The following is a 25,581-nucleotide window of genomic DNA, read 5'->3' as shown; positions in this document are numbered from 1 at the left end:
TAAATCTCAGAGAATATCAATTTTTTATCCTTGCAAATTTATGACTTTATAATAGCTTATCTCTTTTATTCATAACTTTGTTTAGTTTTTTTTTCATTATTTGACCACTTTCATTTGACCACTTTATTCTATGAATTTAATGACATTAAAGTCATAAAAAGGAAAGAAATGATGAGTTTTGTCCGCTGATATTACCCTCCTCCCATGGCTGTGAATTTTAAATGCTGTCATAGAAAATGCACGGAAAAGATACGTTGTTTTATTTAAATACCCCTCTATGTGTGGACAAGACCTAAACCTAACTTAATTGCTTCTTCAGGTTTTTTATTTTCATTTTAGATCTGCAATTTAGGACATAATGAATATAGTTTTGAAATTACGATTATTATTATGGACTTATATCTACTGAACATTCTTGATTGGCTTACAATTTTTTTTTATGAATCACACGTTTGCTATTAACTATGATAAAACTGTGTGCTTTGTGTGTGAAACTCACGGGTACATGTCTCTCCCCCACATATTGAAAAGGAGGATTTAAAGGTTGATGTCTCAATACAAGTGGGACACCCTCTTGTCTGACAGCTAGGTGGAACCTTTCAGTTGGATTTGACTAAGAGGGAGACTGGATCAATTTGAGCAGCGGGAGAAGAAGGGGAGGCACCAAAGTCAGTGAGAGAGTGGTGACCTTGTGTCCCAGAGCTGAGGCCCGATAATCTCACATCAAAGTCTGAGCCCTGCAGAGATGTGACTGCAAAGGGCCCTCGCTCCCTGACTCCGTAGAAAAGAGACGTCTTCAACCAGAAGACATACTGCTGCCGCAACATCATATTTTATAGACTGATCCTATGTTTTATGGGGTAAAAGTACAATATATCTGTCGGAAACGTTGTTGTGTGAAAGTAAAAAGGAATCTAAAATGTGCAGATGTAAGTAGTTGCTCTTCTTCCATCCTTGGTTTTCACTGATTTGATTATGGTTTTTTGAGACGTGTTTATGATGGAGTGTTGAGTCAAGCACTGTACTTTTGTATGGTTTTGAAGTACTTGTACTTTACTTGAGTGCATAAATTTCATGCTACTTGATACTTCTACTGTAGGCTATACCACAACTATTCATTAACAGAAAATATTCATTTTACTTCTATTTATAAGACAGTTATTGTTATTTGTTATTTTTTAGATTTGGAGTTATCTTACAAAAATGAACACATGTGCTGTGAATTCTATAAAATACTATTAATTCCTAAAGATTAAACCTGTATTTTAACAAATTCTAACTTTGTTTTTTGACAGGCTAATTGTGCAGCTCTAGCACATTTTATATGAATATTATCTATTTGACATGGTTTGTGTTTTTTCATTAAGTTTAAACGTTACAATAATGTTTGAATTATAACCAGTGAAAGCCACATGACTGAAATCCATACACCAAAGAGAACTGCCCACTGCTCCCCATGTGGCCAGGGAAAGCACTGTTTGGAAAAAACATGCATGATTTGTTGCAAATACCAAGCAGGTTGACTCAGTACAGTTCAGACCCAACTACAAAAACACTAATGATAATAATTATATTAATACTAATGTTGAGTTGCAAAGTGTTAAACAGAGACATAAAAATAATTCAAAACCAGATAAAAGTGCGATGAAATACTCCAATAATAAGTAATAGAACAATGTGTTTTAAACTACACAAGTCTTGTGTGTCGTTCACTTTGAATGAACGACTTCAACTTAACTGAGAATTGGCACAATGTTGAATTTGTACTTTTACACAAGTAAAGGATCTAACACTACAGAGTAAGACATGTATCAATCAATGTTATTGACATTGCATTTACCACGTGTAATAGTAATAATTGAAGTGTGAAAACCATAACCTACAATCGAACCCCGATCAAATCAATTAGCATCATGTGCATTTTACAATTGAAACAGAGCTGTAACCATTGGGACGAGCCCGCTGTCACTCGAGAGAACCTCCACTAAATGCTTTAATTGTATTTGCAGCTCGGCGAGCGCCCGCCTCTCGGGCGCTCCGATTGGCTCCGTTCAAGGGTGCTTAAATTCCCCCGCCGCCCGATTGGCCGAGGGAGCTTTCTGTTTTGGTCGCCTGCCAGCGGCCGTCTGGAAGGGGAGGGGCCGCGTCTGCCTTCCGCTTCTGGGCTGGATTGACACACAATGAGGAGCCGAGGCCGGGGAGACGCTCTGCAAACGCCGCTGTAAATAAATACAACCATCACTGAGGCCGGAGGAACATGGAGAACCAGGTAACAGTGGCTTTATTGCGTCTCCCCCGCCGGACTCTGAACTTTTCTCGGCAGCCGGCAGCGCAGGAACGAATCTTCTGTTCTGGTCGCCAGAAGCAGAGTGAGAGAGAGAGAGAGAGAGAGGGAGAGAGAGAGAGAGAGGGAGAGAGAGGGAGAGAGAGAGAGAGAGAGAGGGGGAGAGAGAGAGGGGGAGAGAGAGAGAGAGAAAACGCTCCTGCTGCTAATGAACTCGTAGTTGTTTGGCTCTGGAGCTATGCTAGCTGGCCACTCATACATCGGTATTTACCGCTAGCTGTAGCATCAGTGTTCCGCACCGCTGCATCGCTGGAGCCACCGCCGGGCACACAAAGAGCCCCGCACCGTGTGCCCAGTCCCCCCGTCTGCCGGGTTGTCTTCACGTCGAGAAAAAAAAGAAGCGCGCACCTAAAACACACACAATTCGAGCCGAGGCGCTGCTAAGCTAAGCTAACCGAGCTTAGCTTAGCTAGTCCACCTTTCAGGAGAGTGTCGGCCGCTTGGCTAAAGGCTAAGGAGCCGCTACAAGGCGCCGGGGGAGAGAAAAGATTCGTCCTCCCCAGGCTTGGGGCTGCAGAGGCGGGGTGGTGTCTCCACTGAAACCCTGTTCAGACACACACAAGGGCTTACATTAGCCCAACTCATGAAATGTTTTAGCATTATTTACCAAACCTTTTGGTTAACGTGTAGTTCTTACTCGCTTTGCATGCATTGGTGTTGAGCAAAATGCATGTAGCATGGTGGGAATCTCTCTCTCTCTCTCTCTCTCTCTCTCTCTGTGTGTGTGTGTGAACTTGAATCCAGTCATGGTGACCACCCTTGCATGGGCTGGAGCACCCTGGATTTTAAAAGGCATTATTTAAAAGGACTTGGCATGTACAAAAAAATAACCCCCCACACACCCTTTTATCTTGCAGGATCATGCCTCCACACTTGATACTTGTGCATGCACAGGATTTTTTTTCTTTTTCTTTGCACAGTTAAGATTTATGTCCCTAGTTTTTTGCAGAAAACAGGAAAGTGGGTGAACCGAATTGCATATGTGCAAACTCTCCCTTCAGGATGGGTTTCTGTGGAAATGCCTGAGGTTATTCGGGACTGTATTTCACATGGTTAGGCCACACACACCCTTTTGAAAGTGGCTCAACCACTTTTTTTTTTTGACCTAGTCCCCCATTCAGCTCTGGTCCCTTTGAAGTTTTAACTAGATCCGTGAGTGTGGATCCAGAGGAACTCTTCTGCTTCATGTTAAAAAAGGATAGTCAACTTGTTACCTATGTTGAACGTAAAGGATTTGCATTAGATTTTCATTCTTACTATGCAAATATATGCACAAATGCCAGTGAATTGGAACATGTAGATTAAGAACAATGCAGTCTAATACAGCAGGCTTGTAATAAAAGCTATGCATGTTTAATAAACTATTTTAGAGAGGCTTCCATTCACCCTCGTGACTTTGAAGCTTTGTGGTAAGCGGTATTATTTAATATGGCATGATAAAATATACTGTGATATTATGGACGGTTGTGCTTTAGCCAGGTGTACCTGACTTATTGATAACCGAGCGATTAGCCTCGTGTTAGTCTTTCAGGATTACGAGGAGAATTCTGCAGGTCTGTGTTGGGATGAGCGGTCATGCAGACTCAGACTCCCCACACAGTCATTCACACACACCCTGTTTGCAAGACTCTCTTGTTTTCCGTGGGTGCTGCAGATCGACTATTTATGTCTCTCCAGGATTGATCATTTTCCAACACAAGCACCTTTTTGGAACCCGGTTCATGTCATCTTTCAGGTAGTTAAGGTTGAAGGATGACGGATTTTGCAGAAACCCACCGCCTCATCACACAAGTGCTGCGATGATTGCTTGTTTGTGTGTGTCCTCTTTGCGGAGGAAGCTTTCTGACTCTTCATATCAGTCATTTATTAGCCGGGAAGAGATTAACATGGTCATGAGGGGGGTTACTTACATGGCAGCCGGGAGTTGATTGTTTTCACCGGAGCCAACGTGTCTGCCAAAATGTGTATTTCCCCTCAACTGGAGCACTGCGTATGAGAAACGGCGAGAAGGGGGGGGGCATTTAAACACCACCTCAGTGTTGGTGGCATCGCCTTTAGTCGAGAATGGTCAAATAGCTGTAGTGCTTCGTCATTTTGTCCATCTGATACTGTTAGTAATGATTGTGAGCACAAACCATTGTTTTCTCAGGGGTGCGTCCCGAGGGTTTCATATTGTCAAGACAGTTCAACTAATGTCCATCTCCATCAACGTTTGTTGACATGTCCTGTCTTTATCTTTCTAGCTTCGTATTGGCCCCCCCTGGGCTTTTAATTGTCTGATTATAGGTAGAAATTTTTAGACATAGGTTTCTGAACCACTCGGGTGTTTCTGACATCTTGCTTTGACAGACAGTTTGACTCCTTCAGTTCACGTCAGTCTCTTTCAGTGTAGGTTTCTTTACCTGTCTGTACTTTGTCAAGCTGAAAGACAAGGTGTGTGTTGTTATCTCTTCTTATCTTAACCAAAAGGAAGTACCAAAGATGTCAAATAGTCAGTTAAAATATTCGCTGATTGGCAGTGAATTAATCTGTAACTGTAGTCTTTTTTTTTCTATGAAAAAGAGAAATTGCTTTTCTTTGTTTTCAAACTTTACATTTAAGATTTATGAGTTTCAGACTTTTTTGACACAAAAAGCAGGGCTTTAGACAATGTATTGTCTGATATCAAACAAGTAACCATAATTGGCCATTAGCTATTTTCACATTTTAATTAATTGATTACTTTTTTCTTCTAAAATGCCAAACATTAGCTTTCTCCGGCTTTTACAATTGGAATTGCTTACCTTGAGAAATGCAAAATTCTATTTGGACATTTCTTATTTGGACTGCAGAAAAGTAATCAGTTACCGCTCGATAATCTATCAATCATTTAACAAATTTCCCCCCACAAAAATGGCCAAATTTATTGTATGTTCTTTTGTCTATATCATATGATGGTAAAATAAAATAAAGAAAATAATGTTTTCTGTTTTACATCCAGTATTTTCTCAGCAACTTAATGCCTCCTGGGCTGTTTGTGTTTGAAGCTTTAATTTTATGTTTGTTGTGCCCATTCATTTCTGTTGTAGAATCACCGTTTTCCTCTGTGGCTCATTATCATCTGAAATTTTATGTTGTCCTTATCACATTCCTGATTGCGAATGCCTCGGGGGGGGGGGGGGGGGGGGGGGAGGTGGGGGAGGTGGGGTGGTGGTGGTGGTGGTGGTGGTGGTGGTGGTGTTGATTTGGGTGGGGTGTGGGGGTGGTGGTGGTTCACGGCTGCTCACTGTGGGTGTGGTAGAGACTGGAGTTTAAGGGCATTACTGCCACAGAATAGCCGGGCAGAATGCCAGGCAGGGGAAGTGTGTGTGTGTGTGTGTGTGTGTGTGTGTGTGTGTGTGTGTGTGTGTGTGTGTGTGTGTGTGTGTGTGTGTGTGTGTGTGTGTGTGTGTGTGTGTGTGTGTGTGTGTGTGTGTGTGTGTGTGTGTGTGTGTGTGTGTGTGTGTGTGTGTGTGTGTGTGTGTGTGTGTGTGTGTGTGTGTGTGTGTGTGTGTGTGTGTGTGTGTGTGTGTGTGTGTTACACCAGCTCATCTCAATCCTGTCCCCTCTAATCCCCCCACTCAGTCCCAGCTCACGAGCTGCTCAGTGCCGGGGCCAAATCCCCACATTCTTCAGTCCTCCCCTGGACATGAAGTGCCTTTCTGTCCTCTCCTGTCACCCACCCCTCGTTCCCTTTTGCACTCCCATCTCCACAGCCCCTCCACTTGCTATGCCAATCACCACCACCACCGCCCGCACCAGCACGGTGTCATTTGCGTGTGTCCCGTTGCAGTCATTGTTCTTGGCAGAGAGAGGTGGCCCAGCAATGTGCCCTTCTTCTGGACGAACCCTTTGAGATCTGTCGGCTCGTGGGCAGATAATCACTCCCATTCCACAGGGAGCGTACCGTCATTAGGGCCAGCTTCATGTTTGTCCAGGCCAAGTGTCCGAACTCTCCTCTTCAGTGTAAAGTCCACTCTCTCAAAATAGAGATTCAGATGTTTTATTCAAGGGGTAATCAGAAACCAATGAATAATGGGTCCACTGGATTAATCTCACCGCTGCTTTTGCTTGTTTTGTGAGGTTCCTGCAAGTCTTTAAAATCATTTAATTCCGTTTCTTCAACAAAGTTTTAAAGGTGTTGTTTTAAATTATGAATAATTTTTCTTGCCTGCTATACGCAGTAACATGATTTGTTTTTATGTGCTTTTAGCAAAAACTGCCAGGAAAATACTCACTATTATGTTGTCCTTAAATTTGTTATTTCTTAGTTGGTAAATTCATCCGTCCTTTTTTATGATTCTTCTCCAACTTCAGGTCATCTGTAAGGAGTAACATAAGAAATACACCAGTGACAAGAATATTAAATACTATTTTTTACATCTCAACAAACTTGATCCATTTTGGAAACAAGTCATAAAGTTTAAATAAAAAAGAAACCTTTGGTCAAGAGGTGCAAACTGGTGCCCTCACAGTCACCTGACCTAAATATAATGGAAAATCTGTGGATAGACCTCAAAAGATCAGTTAATGTGAGATGACCAAAGAATCTGATCTTACAGAATCAAGACACTTTTTCAAGGACGAACAGGCAAAAATCCCCCAAACAATAATCAAAAGACTCATCCGGCTATAAAAAGCGTTTACAAACTGTGATACTTGCCTTACAAGGGTTATTAAGTACTGACTATGCTGTGTAAAAAAAAAAATCTTGCTTCAAATATTTAAGAAATGTGTCATCTTCAGATTTATGCCCTTTGGAAATCTGGTCATATTTGACGCACTTCGCGGTTTTACAGCAACAGAAATTCTGACCAGGGTTGTACAGACCTTTTCATGCCATTGTACATTTTTTTCACTGTGAGAAAGCAGGGAATCCACTTGCAGTTTAATCAGAAGAAGAAAATATAAGGACATTTATTTGACCTTCCTCTGCTCACCACAAAATGTACAAAGTGTAGAAACTTTATCAGTTTCCTGATCTGAGCTAATCTGTTGCTTCACATCCTGCCCATCGCAGTTCGTATTTTACATTGTTTTTCTTGTGCATACGCTCCCACACCTACATGCCGAGTATCATAATACACCGTTTGTGACTTTATTTCTGCTCGTCCCTTTTCAGTGCACGGTGCAGGTGAAGCTGGAGCTTGGCCACAGAGCCCAGCTTAGGAAGAAAGTGACGTCGGAAGGATTCACCCACGACTGGATGGTGTTTGTCCGAGGGCCAGAGACCGGCGACATCCAGCACTTTGTAGAGAAGGTTGTCTTCCGCCTGCACGAGAGCTTCCCCAAACCCAAGAGAGGTAATACAAGGAGCAATGTGCGAACACACACACACACACACACACACACACACACACACACACACACACACACACACACACACACACACACACACCACAAGATTAAATGCAGACAGTTTTAATTTGATTGCAATGGTTGTCAAAGAATGTAAAGTTATAAGTCATGTGGAATTTTTAGTTTCTGACAATCTGCCTCAGCTTTCCAACTCTTCCCAATCTGGATTGGATTTTTTACACATTTGGTATTTCCTCATGGTTAAGATAAGATAAGACTTTATTGATCCCCATGCAGAAAAATCTGTGTGAACAGCAGCAGAAAAAAGGGCAGGTGAAGAAATGTAGTTGAAAATACAATAAGAACAAGAATATGAGCAAACAACTGACAATCTGATGATGATTGTTTGACTATCCGTTCAGCTGCCTTCTACTTATATAATTAACTCCTTTGTCAAAAGAATGAAAGAAATGAATGAAAGGTGTCAACTCTAAGGTTCTAAAGCCAAATATTGTGTATTTAAATAGCTTGTTTTATTCACCAGACAGTTTACAATCAAATATGAGGGAAAGAAAAGCAGCAAACTATCACATTTGTGAAGCTTTAACCAGTAAATATCTGAAGATGGTAATTAATGGATGTCAAAATGGTTGCTAATTCATCTAGTCGATCGGTTCATCGTTACAGGTTTGCCTTAAATTCTTGGTTTTAGAAGGTGAATGTGCAAGACCAGTCTCCATGAACAGTGAACTAGGGATATTATGTTGCTGTGTAATACTAATCCATTTTGATAATCCAGTATAAAGTTTGACTGGACTTGGAATTAATTTAGTTCATTTAATGATCGGAGTTTAAAGGTCTCCTGCCAGAGGAGCTTATCGAATCCCTAAAATAAGCACTTGCCGTTGCACAATCCGCCTTTTCACTTAAGACCATTAAGGAATGGATCAGCTCCCTGATGCTTTGAAAACGTGCGTAGATTTCCATACTTTGTCCTGTAATGCCAAAAAAGTTAATTTGATGCAGATCTGATGATCTGAGATTATTCTTATGTATTGCATAGTGCTGGGGGTAAGGATTGAAATTTGTATTTAACCCGGTAACCGTTTCATCCTTACTGCCCAGGGAATGCAGATGGAAATTAGCGAGTAGATACATCTGCACATTTTTTAATTTTTTTGAGATTTATACTTTTTGAACACGATCCCTTAAAGAACAGATGTAATAAAGTAAGCTAATGTCTATCCCATGACTATTCTACTCTACTGTTATGCCATGATGCCAGTGACACTTTGTCTTTCTGTGTCCACAGTATGCAAGGAGCCTCCATACAAAGTGGAGGAGTCGGGCTACGCAGGCTTCCTCATGCCCATTGAAGTTTACTTCAAGAACAAGGTGAGATTGACTGGACACCAATAGAAAACCGCTGACAGGTTTAGATCATGTATGGTTGTAGACGATGAAGAGAATTTCAGAAACAAGATAGGTCAGTACCTAGTATATGACTCTGGTCAATCCAAAGACGTTGAATCAGGAGCAACTGGACTTTGTTGTAGACTCTTGAAATGACAGATTCTTCAAGAATCTACAACCTAGTCCAGTTGCTCCCGATTCAACTTCTTTGGATAACTATGACCTGGATGAATGAGAATCAGACATTTTGCCGAACACCAACGATCAATGTGCAAATTTGAGGATGATGTGGAAAAATATTTTGGAACAGAAGCAAACAACTTACAATGGAAATATAATAATATGCTAATTAGCATGAATTAACACTGACATCATAAGTCATCATCAAATGACTCACGGAAAGAAAGAACCACTTTACTTTCACTGCATTATAGCACTTAAGAGTTATTTGCACACTTTCTCAGGTCTTCATAATATGAGACCTCTGGACTTCCTCCAAAAATGGTATATCCTCCCTTTTATGTGCAGTTAACTTTTACTCTGTGGACAAATCTGTCAAGAAGATCAAGGAAATAGTTGAAGGGAAGCAAGAGATGTGTATATATATCAGCTTTAATCTTCTCCCACCGTACATTTGTACAGCTTCTCTCAGGAATGTTAGTTGTTTTATCAGTGTGCCAGACGTATGCCTGTTTTATTGACCAGGGTGATAGTCCACCCATTCAGCTTTATCTTTTGTTGGGAAATGTAAAGGTACTGGGAGGTGACTGCATGTAGGGTAGTAACGCAGAATGACTATTAGAATATTAAGACTTAGAACTGATTAACGTAATACAAAAAAAATATTTTGTTTTTGTTTTGCAGGAGGAGCCAAAGAAGGTGTGTTTCAACTACGACCTGTTCCTTAACTTGGAGGGCAACCCTCCGGTCAACCACCTGCGCTGTGAGAAGCTCACCTTTAACAACCCCACCAAAGAATTCAGGAGAAAGCTGATCAAAGCCGGAGGGGTGAGGCAGCCTGACACGCTGAATCACTAACTGATCACTGAATAACTAACTGTCGTCAAAGCGAGATACTTTAGTCAACAACAGTGCACTCACTCACTCACTCTGGTTATTATCTTTGTAGAAGTACCCTTCATAAATATGCTGCTTTTCCAAAATAGACCAGATACTGGATATATTGTATGATTATTTTTTTTTAAATACTATCGTAACTGCAGGGTATCTGTTGGTCATGATTGCCTTTCGTAGGGCGTAATGTTTGTCACACAAATGACCGATTTGTTTTGCAGACTGATGGGAGATGTAATACACCTGTAACTAAACACTCAAAGTGGTATTGTTTGACACTTTAGTGTGTGTGCGTGCGTGCGTGCGTGCGTGCGCACGGGAGGTTATTTAATCCTTATTTTTGGTGGAGTTTGAGTCGGCACAATCAGACCTAAAGCAAAATCAGTCATCGCTGCATGATGTAGTAGCCGGGAAGCCTGTTGTGTCATAAAACGAAAATATCAGTTTCACAAAGACTTCTCTTCACTTTTTTTACGTTGATGAATAAATCCCTCCCTTTTATAATGCTCCAATTAAATTCATTAAATTCAGCATTATGACACTGCTTGGGAGTAAAAACAATTATATGATAATAAATGTTTTTACATGAAATGGATAATAAATTCCATTGGCATGTATTTGGTATTAAAAAAATCTTCATAATAATCCACTTAAGAAGTAAATTCATTCAAGTTGCAGTTTGAATAATAATTTTTGTCAACACTTCAGTACATTTTAATCTCAACCTCTGTGATTGGATATTTCTTGCCCAAATGCTCCAAATATAAAAAAAATATGAAGGGTTAATTGGTAATGTAAATCATTCATCTTTAGTTAAAGTCCTATTTCCCCCTCAATGTTTTTTTTTTTATATGTACAGAGCCTTGTACTTTTGATGAACCTCACATTTTCTAATGCACTTGTTAATCATTTGCCCTGATTGAAGCGGAAGAGTTTCATGCTGATCGAAGCATAACGGTGAATCAGCTAATGGGAAACAGTCTACAGTCTACGGGAAAGATGAGTGGGACTTTACCTCTTGAACCGGGGGGCGGGGGGGTCCAAAATAGCTCTGTACTCTTCACAAATCTATAACAGCCTGGTTTTGTCCTCAGTTGAAGTAAATGAAGGCAGCAGACAAGTGTCTTTAAAAGTTAAATGGCATCATTAGTGAATGTCTTCTCCTTAATTTCAGGTATTGGTGGTTCCAGAGGGGGCAGAAGCCAGACCCAATCCGGATTATCCAATGCTCCCCACCATCCCCCTCTCTGCCTTTTCAGACCCCAAGAAGACCAAGACTTCTCACGTGTCAAAGGTTGGTTAACGTGTCAACAAAAAATAATCCTGTTACTATCAACCGTAGCATCCTCGGCTTTCTCAATCACGCAGTATATTTAACCTGGAAGTCACATCTTCATTGATCATTCTAGTCTTTGAATAAATATAGGGGTAAATGTTTCAATGAACATGATGTGTCATAAACAAAGTTATTAAATGAGTCTTTGGAGCAGGATGATTCAGGCCTTGAACCACTGCCAACTTTTTTTGAGCATCTGTATGCATGTGTCTGCTTATATGCCAGGATAGGGGACGTATTAGGAGAAGACAGAAAGCTGGGCCCTCACATTTCCCAGTGTTATCCCTGTTTTTCAAAGGTCTTCATGCCTGACTCAAATTAAATGTCACTGTGTGTAGAACATCGTGTGTGGCTCTCTACAAATTCCTCATCTTGTTTTTCCCAGGCACAGTCTGGTTTTGGAGAAACAGTCAAAGATTAGTGACTAACTCGAAATTGTACTTTTGGTAAACCAAATTTGCTCCTCGTTATTTCATAGCTGAGTTTCTTGAATCTACAGTGTTATGTACAGCAGTGAGTAGGTGTTTGTTGACCACCACTTTTTTGGCAAGGCCTGATGTAGGAACAGAGGATGGGGACAATGTCCTTAAACATCCCTAACAAGGGCTTTGAGCAGCTGGGCGTGAATGAGCCGAATGCTTTAAGAGTAAAGTGCCTCTGACATTGGTGTTCTATTTTCTCCCTCTCTCCAGGAACCCAGCAAAGAAGGAAGTGGTGGAAGCAAAGGACCGAAACCTCACAAGCTGACCAAGGAGCACCGCGAACGGCCCCGAAAAGACTCTGAGAGCAAAGCCACGTCGAAAGGAGACGACAGAGATGGAAGCAGCAAGAGTGGCCGAGATCCTTCCTCTTCCTCATCCTCATCTTCAAAAAAGCCGGCAGAGATCAAAGTGAAAGACGAAGTGAAGGTCCTTCCCAAGGCGGCATTCAAGGAGCCTAAGCTCACCCTGAAGGAGTCAAAGATGGAGGGCATGTCCCCTAAAGGAGGGGGGGCTGGGAGTGGAGGGGGTGGCGGAGGAGGCGGAGGAGGCGGAGGAGTGCCGGCAGAGTCCAAAGCTCCGGGGAAACGGCCCTCCACCGTGGAATCTCCCAAACCCAGCGCGAAGAAGCAGAAGAAGGGCAGCTCTGAGGGGCCGAAGGGGCCGACGAGCGGAGCCTTCACAGGAACCTCCCCTCGTGTCTCCTCGTCGTCTGCGGCCAGTCAGCCCTACGCTGAGAAGAAACCCTCTAAGGAAAAAGGTCGCTGGGCCAAAGGCAAAAATGACACGCAGGAGCTGAAGGAGCCCAAGAAACTACCAGAGTCGGAAGAGTCCAATTCAGAAGACGAAGCCTCTTCGAAGTCAGAGGTACGTGGGCTAGAGAGGAGCTCTCACTTCTTCACAGAGCTGAGCTGTTTCTGTCTTTCTTTTTACTTCTTATGTTGTTTTATAATCACACGCTGTTCTAAAATGTAATCTGTGATCGTTAAGTTTCATTTATGGTGGCAGATAAATCTTTTCCTCGTTGCTCAGTTTGCTTTTTTTTCTAAATCAGTTAGTTGACTAGTAGATTTTTTATTTTTCCAGTTATCCATCCGTGCATAAGTGCATACATACGTCCTAGTCTTGTGGACGCGACATGTCAGTAATACATTGAATGCATTTCTCTAAATTTGGCACAACTAATGGATGAGCTGATTTTGGTGGTCAAAGGTCAAGGTTACTGTGAAATCGCAAAACATAAACAAATAATTTTGATGATACGATAGGTACGACCACATGGCCGTAATTCTAGTGTTATCCCATCTCTTTTCCTCTCTTTGACTCTAATTTTTCCTTCTTGTCCTACTACAGCAGTCGGCCCCTTCCAGTCCTTCCAACTCCAGCTCAAGTTCTGACTCCAGTTCAGACTCAGACTTTGAGCCGGGACAGAAACAAGGGCAAGGTAAAGTTTGTTTATAGATTGTTTCTTTGGAGAGGTTACGTGAAAGATTTGGGTCTATTTAAAATTTTGATAAAGCTTTGGAATTTTTTAGTTTGCTTAAAGGCCCTGGTAACACAATAAATTAAAGGATTATCAGAATGTTTTGTGTTGCTGTGGTGATGACTAAATAATAATAATTATTGTTTAAATATATATATTTTAATACATAAGCATTTTGAGAACTAACTCTAAAGAATGACCGATGATGAGTCAACACTAACTTTCACATGGTCAGAGTTCAAAGTTGGTGTGATTCTGTCGCAGGCCCCCTTCGATCCATGGTGGAGGAGATCCAGTCAGAAGAGTCGGATGATGACGACAGCAGCTCAGAGGAGGAGACCCCCATCAAGACCAACCCCCCCAACCGCGACTCTCGGTCCGTCGTTTGACGTTGCCTTTTTCATCGGGTGTTTTATCATATCTAAGCCACGGAAATTTAATAAGCCATTGACATAACTTCTCATTGATGACCATGACAAAGAATATTGCACCATTGTTTGAGCCGTATTTTGTCTTATGTCCAGAGTTCTGCTTTAACTTGCGAGTTACCGCGACAGGGCTGTAGTTCTATGTAGGCAGGCAGAACTCAGCTTGACACCGGGGAGCGGTAAGACGGATGACAGTGCTGATGATGTTGGGTCTTTCACGGTCAGGGACATGTGTAAAGGGCAGCACAGCATTTTTCTTGATGAAAAACAATCAATAGTTCTCTTCATTTCGATTTATCAGCGTGTTTTATGGTTGAGGAGGCGAACAGGGGGGGGCCTTGTTTTTTTTTTCCAACCTTCATTCAGCGAAGAATATCAAGGTCAGAGCCAATCAGCCCTTTTCCACCAACAGGGAACTGGTTCTCGAAACGGTTCTGTCCAGGGTTATTTGAACTTAAGTGCCGCCTAGTGAATTGGCCTGCGTTTCCAATTTTTCCAGTTTTGAGCGGAACCATTGTAATCATGGACGCATCGCCAAAGGAGGACACAACAGAAGTAAACAGTGGTAGCAGCAAGATGGTGGAGCGCATCGATTACCGGAAAGCATTTGTTCTGCTATTGCAGATATTTTTTAAACCCGCAAAAAACAAGCATGGACCAACTTCTCAAATAAAAAGATTTAGACGCAAGATGAACACTTAAAAAAGAAAAAAGCCTTGCAATGACAGCGTCACGCCCGCCATTGTTGTCATGGTTCGCGACGAAGAACTCGCTTTATTTTGGTGATGGCTCTAAATCAACTTTTCAGTTTTTATGCTTTAATCTTTATCTTAACGGTTCAAAGTTTGTCGTGCGAACCAGAACAGAGCCTGTTCCCTGTTGGTGGAAAAAGCCCATCGGAGGCAGAGTAGAAGCAGATCTTTGTAGTATGTGGATGTTTAGTCGGACAGATTTTTGGGTCACGCCAACAAAATGGCCGCACTCTGGAGCCCTGTGTAGGCACCTTGAATTTCCTCTTCCAATCTCGCCAGTTTGTTTGTTTTACTCAATTCGATTATTTAATTTTAGTCTCCTTCACTGAAAGAAGCCAGAAAGAACTGATGTTGACAGTGGGTTCTGCCCGTCAGTCTGGGTGTGATTGTTGGAATAATCTGCTGAAAAAATGAACACAGAAAGTTGAATTCGGTTTTTAGGCAAGTAGTAACATTTAATATATTCTTGCTGCAAGGGGACAAGTCAATACAACAGCACAGTGTCTGAGTACAGAGTTTGTCCCTCGAATACAGGACATGCAATGATATTTAAGGATGATGGATGGTTCCCCTTTGCAACGTATATCTGGGTGGTACTTGATTACAGATAAAGTCATACTAACAACAGTTGTCTATATAGACAGTCACATTGCAGGGTCATGCGTTTCCTGAGTCACATTGCAGGGTCACAAATTCCCTGAGGTGCTTCTGCCTCCATAGTAGACAACAGGAAATACAAAGATCACGTCTGTATACGAGGAGTGCAGGCTGTTCTCTCTAAGATCAGCATGTTCTTTTTAGCTAGTTATAATGCATATTTTTCTGACAGTGATTGACCTCTGACCTCGCACTATCCCCCTCGCAGACTCAGCCTGGACAGCGAGAGTGACAGCAGTGACGGCTCGCACCGCCCCAGTCGAGACCCCGCCCCGCCCCCACAGAAACACAGCTCCTCCAACAACAAAGTGAGTCACACGGACCTCTCGTGTCGCGGCCTTCTCTCATTGACATTGTGACAGATACTGAAATTGATTGAGCAGAAAACAAGTATTAAAATTGTACATGGGCCATTTACAATTGTTTACGATTATGGTTTTATTTATTCTCAATATTATAGTGTTAATTTGTGTCAGGTGTCTCTATACAATATGTGCATTCGTTAGTTGTCGACATGATCCTCGACCAACAGGCTCATTTTACTGAAGAATCGTGTGGTTTGAATCTTTTGTGTGTAAAAATGAACAAGGGAAATTAGTTTTGTGTGTTTTGAGAAAGTCAAGTATGAGTAGTACTATCAAAACAATAATAAACAACAGACCAAGTCTTTCAGACAGAGATGACTCATGACTTTTAATACATGCTGTATTTTTTTTATGTGGCTCATTGCCTAAATCCAAAATATCCTGAACCCATTCAGCAAGTAGACAGAGTCCTCTGTGTTTTCAACCCTGTACCAGGCCTCCGCTCACATTTCAGCTGCGTTCACTGTCGTGGGTTTCCTCGATGGTCTCATTTTCTCACATCTTGTCTCTTTTCCTTTGTATCTTCTCACTCTGTGCTTTCTCTCCTCCTCTTCTCTGATCTCTGTCCAGCAGGTGTCGGGCAGAAAGAGTCCAGATTCCTCGTTTCGCTCGGAGAAGGTGTTGAAGAAGGGATACGACAAGGTAGGAAGGGTAAATCAAACTTTTTATGTTTTTACTCTCTCTCTTTTTCTCTCTCACATGCACACACACACACACATTGTTTTGTCATCCTTCAGTGAGTGCATTAATGAATTCAAGATGTAGTAGTTGCCAGTGAATTGATCCAGATGTGCAGACAGTCTCTGGCCTTTAACAAGATGATTTAAGCAGTGATAAAGTCTCATCTGCTGAGTGTAATGGAGATGGACATCAAATCATACTCTGACAAAGGAAGGAGTTTACTTGAGTATGTAGTAAAAAACAAACGAATCAAAAGTTAAACTCTTGCTGTTGGTGGTGTACCATGGATTTTCTGAGCTGCTGTTCTCGGTGTTGTATTTATCTGCCGCAGAAACGTGCTGCTAAAACAAAGCTGTAAATGCCACGTTTTTATGTGTGTATATATGTTTCCATGAAAAGCATTTGGTAAGCTGAGCACCAGATTTTGACTGAATGGAAAAATCCTGATGCATCACATCTCGTTATCGCTGTCATTAAATACGGGATTGTTGTTCCACCACTGCTAGTTTTCCCCGAAGGTTTAATGAGCTTCATTTCATGAAAAATTAATTGAATACTACTGACATTAGAAAATAGACTCTCCGGTTAGATGAGGAGCACTGTGGCTGTCCAACTCTTCTCTAGCTCCGTTTTCTTTTTTGATTCGTTGCAAAACTATCAAGTATATCACTTGTCATGTGATCCACTGAGTGCAACATTAACTATGTCTGCGTGGAGAGAAAACACTTTGTATGAACTACCTCTTTTCTACTATATCCCTATAACCCTTAGACATTCGGATTAATATAAAGAAAAAACAAAAGAAGAAGGCCAAGTGGTTATTTTTAGATTGACCATTTTGCACTATACAGAGGGGAAATCACCCAATTCAGATTTACAAAATTACTTGAGTTTCTGCACTGAATCTTGACATTTTTCTCTTGACATTCAAACACTAATCTTGTCTTTTAATACTGTTCTGACCGTGTTCACTCTCCTCTCTTATCTAAAACTGCAGGCCTACACAGAAGAGCTGGTGGACCTCCATCGCAGACTGATGGCCTTAAGAGAGCGTAATGTCCTACAGCAGGTGTGTGTTCACGATTTTTTTAAACATTACCTCAGAAAATGTTTTGACTATATTTAATTCTAAATTGACAAATCATTTACATACCATCTTTGTTAAGGTACCCAAACAAAAATGTTGAGTTTTTAATAGTTAGTAATGTGTCATGAAAGATGTTTATATGGTAAAAGATAATAATCGATCTCTCCTCTCATCTGTCAGATCGTCAACCTGATCGAGGAGACGGGCCACTTCAACGTGACCAACACCACCTTTGACTTTGACCTCTTTTCACTGGACGAGTCCACCGTCCGCAAACTACAGAGCTACCTGGAGGCGACGGCCACGTGACAGGAATTGGAAACCGGCGTGTGGATGGCAGCGGAAGTCAACTCGCCACCTCTTCTCCTCTTTAGGGGAGGCGACAAGCAGTCGCGTCAGCCGCGGCTGTCTCACAGGTCTGACTGAAACATTGAACAACTACCACACAAAACAGAAACACACACAGTCAAACCCAAGCACACATGAAGACACACCAATTATCACGTGACGCTGGGGAGGATGCAGCAGCAGCAGCAGGAGGAGGAGGAGTTGTAGAAGGGAGCGCTGGAGTAGCCGATCTCCGTCTACAGTCAGGATTTTCATCACACGTCTCTTTTTTTGAGTCTGTGTAGAGCTGTGGAATGCACCCCACACCCCCCCTTCACCCTCCTGCACTCCCTCCTAAGCAAACCCAATACTCCTCCTCCTCCTCTTCACACGCACACTTCTTATACCCAGCAGAACACTCCAGTTCCCTTCCCCCTGCTGTCAGCTGGAGCTCATTTCTCTCCCAACATACTCTCGAGTCGCGTTTATGTGTGTGCGCGTGCCTGTGTGTGTGTGTGTGTGTGTGTGTTTGTTTGTGTGTGTGTGTGTGCGAGCACCGCTGAGGTTTAAGAGGAGATGTTATGTTTGTGGTTACTGACTTCACTTTGTTCGCGATGCCCAAGTACAAACGACTGCCGGTTTCCCTCGTTCCACTGAACAGACACACCAAACAAATACACATTCAGGTGACATTTTGCTTTGGCACCCCCCCCCCCCCCCCCCCAGTTAAGCATTTATAACTATTTATAGGCACTATATTAACATTAAGCAAATGGTTTATACCACACTATAATATAGTTATAAATGTTTATTTATGTACCGTGTCGACCAAATTTTAAGACGAACCAGGTTATGTTTTTGGAAAAAGACTAGGGAAAGAGTCGTCATCCTTGAAGTCAATTCTCTGTGAAATGGGGTCAGATACTCACCGCTTTTTGTGTCACGGTCTTGTATGCGGACATAATTAATTTTATATATTCGAGGTGCCTGTTTTCTGTGATGGCGGTAATTCTTTGGCTTGTGATGAATTTAGTTCCTCATATTAAATCCCGGCCTTCAGAAACAGAAAGACACCATAAACAGACTCGAAGACGTCCACTTAGCCGCTGTAATGGCGACACTGTATTCAAAACGAATATCAGATTTTCTGAAGTTGGACAAACCCCACTTTTCAAATGAATTTTCAGAAATAATATAGTGTTATATTTGGGCCATTGATACATTGGTAAAGACTTAAAATTTTATTATTATAACCTGTCCAGGGTGAACCCCGCCTCTCGCCCAATGTCAGCTGGGATTGGCTCCAGCTCCCCCGTGATCCTTAAAGAATAAAGAGGGTTTAGATAATGGAGGGATTATTATTGCTGCAAAAAACTACATCATAGTGTGTTTATTATATACATTTACTGCTTTGAATGCTACACAGGGGGGTGAAAGGAAAGTGGCAGCCAGATTCAGGTTCGTCTCCCAGGTCCTTATACTGAACACTGTACATGAAGAACTGAGACGCGTGCGTGTGTGTGCGTGTGTGCGCGTGTGCGTGTGCGTGTGCGTGCGTGTGCGTGCGTGCGTGCGTGCGTGCGTGCGTGCGTGCGTGCGTGCGTGTGTGTGTGTGTGTGTGTGTGATGACATTTCTCTGTTGTCTGAAATCTGAAAACGTCTCTGTTGAGTGTGCCCCCCTCTATTTCCTCGCACTGAAAGCTGAGCCTTGACCTCCTACCAACACCGCCCCCCCCCCCCCCCCCCCTTCCCTCAGAAGCTCCCTCACTCCATCCCGTCTCATCACCCTCCTCCTCCTCCTCCTCTTCCCTTATTCCCATATTGGCGTGCATGAAAGGGCTCGACTGCTCGTGGCCAGAGCAGTGGAGGATCACTCCTGAATTGCCTTCTAAGTGGTGGGAGGGAGGGTTTGGAGAAGAAAAAAAAAATCCAAAAAATACAGCCGTGACAAAGTAGCCATACTCGTCTCCCAGAATCCAAAAATGAGAAAAAGAAATAAAATAGGGGCCACGCTTTTTTTTTACGTTTTATTTTTCTACAAGTGCATTTTGTGTATTTATTCCCAGACCACGGTCGAGATAACCTGTGAGCTATGAATGTATATATCGCTTTTACTTTTCTACGGCTAGCAACAGCCCCACTCTAGTGCCTTTTTTTCTGCGACTTGCAGTGCGAGGGGGTGGTGTGCGCTCTTTTAGCCATGGTCACACAGATCCTGAACCTGCCCGCCCACCCACCACCCTCGAAATACCCCCCACCTCGGGGGGAAACAAGTGTTAAGTGGGATGCCTGAATATCCAGTATTGTCTTAACGGCGTTCCCCTCCCAGCTTCTCCTTTCCCAGTGTCTTCGTAGGCTGTTGTCCTTTTTAATCAGTGACGTTTCTGTTCGTCGAGCCCTCTAGAAATTTCCAGATGGCAATCTTTCATCGATGGCGGTCATGTTTTTATGTCCTTGCTTTCTGAGATTAGAGTCAGTGTTCATCAGAGGAAGCATCAGATGACTGTGGTAGTTACATTCATTAACTCTAGCAACTTTTTGCCTTCTGCTGTGTCGTGTGTTTCTGTGAGGCGGTTTGTCGTTGATTAGGGTCGGGGTTCCCCTCTTCTTCAAGTGGATTGAAGTATTTGAACTGACGGTGAGGTGTTTGATACCAAGTTAGCAACACATGAGCAGCATTCTACAAAGGACAAGCAGTCAGAAATATAAGCTAAGCAAAGCACTTCATGTGTTTTCTTTCCCTAATATTAAACATGAAAATGTTTCTCAGGGGCCTGCGTCACGACACAAGATGAGTGGGCGGGACAGAGAACTGTAACCCAGGCTGACTGGTCTCATGAAGCTGGCTCACTTTAACTAAGTTAGATCACGAAGCCCAGAGAAGGATCCGTTTAGAGGGTCAGATCAAAACCTACATAAGACGAGTGATAATGAGCACAAAGCAACACGTCAGCTGTTTTCAGACATGCGCTGTCGTCCCGACCTTTTCCCCAAATTTTCCGAACGGGAAGCAAATGTCGGCAAATTTAAAATTGACCAAAACTTGTGGGCAAGTGGGTGATCTCCCCTGGCACCACCTGTCTGGAAAGTCTCCTGCTGCGTTCGTCATACGTTAACAGCGAACCCTGGAAAATATCAGGACCCAATTTTCCGATATTTTCCAGAGTTCCCGTATCATCAATGCTTTTTTAAGTGTTCCTATTCCTTTTATTAGAGATGACCGTAGAGCACTGCCTGAGGTGGATATTGATTTTACAGTTGACAAAACTAAACTGAAGAACCCTCACACTGTTTTAAAACATATCTTTTGCATTTCTGTATTTTCATTGCTTGCCATTTCCTTGGATTACATAAACGTTATAAAAGGCAACTTGGCCATAGTTATCAATATTTAACATTTACAGTGGAGTAATTAATCAAGATTCTTGGTACTGTGCAGTCTATTTTGCATTTATGATCCATTACGGCAGCTCAGTAATATAATATTGACTATCTTTATTAAAAATCAATGTCCGCACACTGAACATTAAGCTACAAGTGAATTTTATGCCGCAGTGTTTCCACGTCTGAGTCTATTAGTTTTAATATCAGCTGGACGCATCAGAGTGCATTGTCACAGCTGCAGTGCTGCAGCAATTAGTCAACTGATCGATTAGCTGATCAAAAGAGAAGTAATTTGGCAACTTTTTTGATAATTGATAAATCTTCAACAGCAAAAAAATCACCAAAAATTCTCAAAGAAAAGGCGCTTCACTGAACTGAAAATCTTTGGCCAAAACGAGCACAGTGAAGACGTCGCCTTGGGTGCAGAGAAATTTATAAATAAAAGACTCAATAAAGAAATAAATCTTATACAGTGGAGCTTCAACAAAAAGGTATTCATGATTAATTTAGACTTTTAATCAACCAATCATTGTAGCTCAACTATAATATAATATTCGCTCTTACATATTGACTATTTAAGCATTTCACTATAGCATGAATCAGTTAGTATTCTTCTACTATTTGTATTTCCATCGTGTTTACACTGTATTACCTACTTTTCTTCTATAACAATTTTAAAGTCTGAATATACATCCTGACATCCCCGCAGGGATCAGCGGTTTTAATCAAACACTCGACCGGTTATTATGACGTGTGATTGTTGCAATGCTCGAGTTTGCATGTTTATTTTTTCCCGTTTCGTTTTTAAAGTGAGCAAGCTTTGGTGAGTTGTTGTTGTTTTTAATAGAGCCGTGAACCAGCTTCGTGAGACTGAAGCCCCCCGAAAAAAAGCTCAAAGAAAAGCCGGAGTAAGGTTAAGTTGCTTCGTGATTCAGGCCCCTGGTGTGTTAGTTCCTGTGGCCCCTTTAAGCTAAGCACACACACACACACACACACACACACACACACACACACACACACACACACACACACACACACACACACACACACACACACACACACACACACACACACACACACACACACACACACACACACACACACACACACACACACACACACACACACACACACACACACCAAACCACTGTGGTACAGACCTTCAATGAACATCCCTCCCCCTCTTCAGTTTTCCTCTTGTCGACAGTATTTTTTCATTCTGACGCTCTGATAGCTTTAATTCCTCCCCCCTCCTCCTCCTCCTCTTCTTCTGTTGCCTGCCTGGCTCAGCGACATCTACACACTCCCACTGCCCGTACTGTAAACGCCGCCTGAGCATGGAAAATGTGTCTCAAAAAGAAGAAGAAGAGGAAGAAGAAGAAAAAATAAGAAAAACCTGGATCCCTGCCGTCTTATGTGCCCTGCAGTAACCCCCCCTCCCCTCTTCCCCTCCCCTCATTGCCCTCACTTCCCCCCCCCTCAGTCATTTTCTCGAGGTGTGCCTCTGGCAACAGAACTTCAGGCCGTGATTACTGAGAATGAACTCTGCAACTGTGTGAGTGACGTTTGTGCGTCTGCGAGTGTGTTTGTTAGCGAAAGGAGGGAATTGGTTTGGGTTGGGGGGGACTTTTCTTCTTGTGCCCTTCTCTGTACATCAATGTGGGAACCTTTTAAGTCCTAGTTCATGAACTCTGACCTTTGACCAGGCACTCATTCAGCCCCTTGTGGCGGTGGAGAGGGGGGAGTCGAACGGGGACTCGAGAGAAGACCCACTGTCTTACCCACAGTCAATGTTTTATTTATGGACCTCTGCACTTTTGGCTGTGATGACTTCAGTACTTACGTAGTTACCTGAACTGTATTTTTAAGGATTTTATACAATATTTACATGCAATACAATATGAATTGAGGTTTTTTTTTGCCAACCTTTTGTTTTGTTTTATTTTTGTTTCTTATTTAATTGTCTTTACCTTGGCATGTTTGGTCACTATTATTCACAAACAAACATGCCTGTTGAATCTATTTTAGGCATAAACTGTTGATATGGGGATGTTCCCTGTATGTGTGGGGGTTTTTTTGTTTTGTTTTTGTATCACGATTCTGATGACAGCTGAAAACCAAGAAGCAGGTGTTGGAAAATGTTTGCTGGATGAGCTAAACGTTGTCACCCCTCCGCTTCCAGTAACAGAAAACTGGACCAGAACGAGGACGCGAGGAGTCCACACAACTGTTGAGCTAAACGTTTATTATTTTTTTGTTTGTTTCATGTCCAGTTATGTTTGGAGGTAATTTTGTTTCCCTCTCACTCATTAATGGAAATCTATACCCAAGCAGAAACTGTCATATTTGCATAATTTGACTGTTCCGATAACGTGAAGCCTGAAGAAACACAACCGTAGGAATCGACAGAGCTTGCGAAGTTGTGCCGAGCTGTTTTGAGCCTTTCGTTAATTTCCCCCCTACACGACGTCATGTGACTCACATTTGTGTCACGTTCACAGCTTTAGATCCACGTGAAGGTGAAAGCAGACGCATTGACGTCCCGTCCAGGCCAACATCTGATCCGTCACTCGCATAGCCTCTCGTTTAGTCTTTCTGGGAAAAAAAAAGTTATGCTCTATGTTGAAAGTAAACTTCAGGAGCATAGATGAGGGGGACTTATCTCTCTAAAGTACCTATCTACCTATGCTCCTGAAGTTTACTTTCAACATAGAGCACAACAGTGCAGCTAGTTAAGTTATTGAAATGTGATTTCATCCCGATCCATAAAACTCAACAATGCTCTGTTTGAGAAAAAAAAATCAATCTCCATCTTTCCAGTTGTATCCTCTGCCGTCTTCAAACTTTTACATTTTTTTCCGTTTCCTCTCTGTCCTGCTGTTACTACAGACGTGTGTGTGTGTGTGTGTGTGTGAACGGATCACGACCCTTCAACTCACTCATGGGGGCTATTTTTATCGGTTGAGCTGTGATGTGAATCCAAAAAATGTCGAGGGCTTATGGGAAATATTATTGGGCAAAGGCTGGAGAACACAACACAAAGTGAATGATGGTACAACGCTAGGGACATTTAAAACCTATGGAGCCACAACCACACACTGTTCACTCGATATTAGCCTAGTTACAAATGTCAGTGGGATTCCGAGGTTTTCTTACTGCTGTAACAAAAGAATGCATAAATGCCAGTTTTACGTGGGCTCTCTATTACAACCTGTGTAAAAAAATGGCATCTGGTTAGTTAAGTATGACTCCCAGGAAGCAGTTCAGCAAATTCTGCAGATGAAATTTGTTCAGTCTTCTTTATTTCTTTTTTTGTTTTTTGGTTGTCATTTTTTGATGAATTCAGAAACTGTGGTTCCACGGTTTGTCACGAATTATGACCGCAAATCGTTTTTGAATCCACCTGCTGCTCTGACTCGCACCTCTATCTGGCTTCTTCTCCATGGCAAACGGCAGCTGAGGCTCATGGGTCCACTATGCCAAAAACACTATGATATCTTTCGAAAAAGTCTACGTAATTTGAAAACGGTGGTCCCGACATGAACCTGTACTGATGGACAACTCATCAAGGAGAGTCCTGTGTTTCTGTGTTGAGCGACATTGATGTTAGATGAAAGTAACAAAATTGAAAATGGGGGAAAACGGAATGGAGAAGAAGAAAAGAAAAAAAACACACTCCCACTTCGCAACTCTATGAGCAGGTCTGTGGGAGTGGAGCGTTTCAGCTGCGACTTTATTATATATAATAAGTGTATAAAACAGCAAAAGGTAGAATATCTACTGTGTGGATCTTAAAGAGGACGAGGAAGAAGCAAAAAAATGTTGACGGTTCGTTGCAAATATGTGGAGGAGGGTGGGAGGGGGGCATGTGCAGACGGGGTGTTTCCTGTGTCAGTGGTCGTCATATTGTGTCTGTGACAAGGGGACAGGGTTCGCCTGTATTTATATAAAGGTTTTTTGTTTTTTTTTACTTGAGTAAGGGGGAGGGGTGGGTGGAGTCTGAACTGTGTCCATACATGTGGTCAGGGCTACACAACAACGGGGGCAGAACAAATGAACTGGATGGCAGAAGAACAATTTGGTATTTTTTAAAAATAAAGACTTGGCATAAATGCCACCATGTGGCCATACGATGCAAGTTGTTGACGCGGACAAAAACATGTTATTTTAATGTTATTTTTTATTTTGAAATCATATTAATAAAGTCATTAAGTACTGTTGTCCCGGTGTGTGTCCCCCCCTTTCGTTGACCTCCGTGTGACCCGGGTCATGGCTGCGTGTGGGAGGGTTCAGATAAAGTTCACGTGATGGTCGGTGCAGGTCTGCAGGGGGTTAGAAGGACGAGCCCCGTGATGCATTGACCATCTATCCAGGAAATGTCCCCACAGGGAGGGAACGCTTATTGGCAAAGGACGATCAATAAATTGTGTTCCACTCGACTCTGCACGGAGAAAA

General features: G+C 42.3%; 1 protein-coding gene across 4 annotated transcripts; it reads left to right on the top strand.

Moving 5' to 3' along the window:
- Window positions 1-2,112: 2,112 nt before the first annotated feature.
- Window positions 2,113-25,346, top strand: mllt1a (MLLT1 super elongation complex subunit a). 4 transcript variants are annotated; one of them, XM_035647593.2, is made up of 12 exons: window positions 2,113-2,269; window positions 7,485-7,665; window positions 8,973-9,055; window positions 9,938-10,081; window positions 11,322-11,441; window positions 12,176-12,829; window positions 13,316-13,406; window positions 13,710-13,821; window positions 15,491-15,590; window positions 16,221-16,289; window positions 17,326-17,397; window positions 17,596-25,346. In XM_035647593.2, the coding sequence occupies exons 1-12, from the start codon at window positions 2,258-2,260 to the stop codon at window positions 17,722-17,724; spliced, it is 1,767 nt and encodes a 588-aa protein (XP_035503486.2). In that variant the 5' UTR covers window positions 2,113-2,257; the 3' UTR covers window positions 17,725-25,346. The 4 variants fall into 4 exon arrangements, with proteins under 4 accessions (XP_035503486.2, XP_035503484.2, XP_035503485.2 ...); XM_035647591.2 differs by having other exon boundaries at window positions 16,221-16,298; XM_035647592.2 differs by having other exon boundaries at window positions 16,218-16,289.
- The last annotated feature ends 235 nt before the right edge of the window (window positions 25,347-25,581 follow it).

The sequence above is a fragment of the Scophthalmus maximus genome, chromosome 13, assembly GCF_022379125.1.
Source record: "Scophthalmus maximus strain ysfricsl-2021 chromosome 13, ASM2237912v1, whole genome shotgun sequence".
NCBI classification, from domain to species: Eukaryota; Metazoa; Chordata; class Actinopteri; order Pleuronectiformes; family Scophthalmidae; genus Scophthalmus; species Scophthalmus maximus.
The sequence above is the reverse complement of the archived record's forward strand: the minus strand, read 5'-3'. Positions and strand labels throughout refer to the sequence as shown.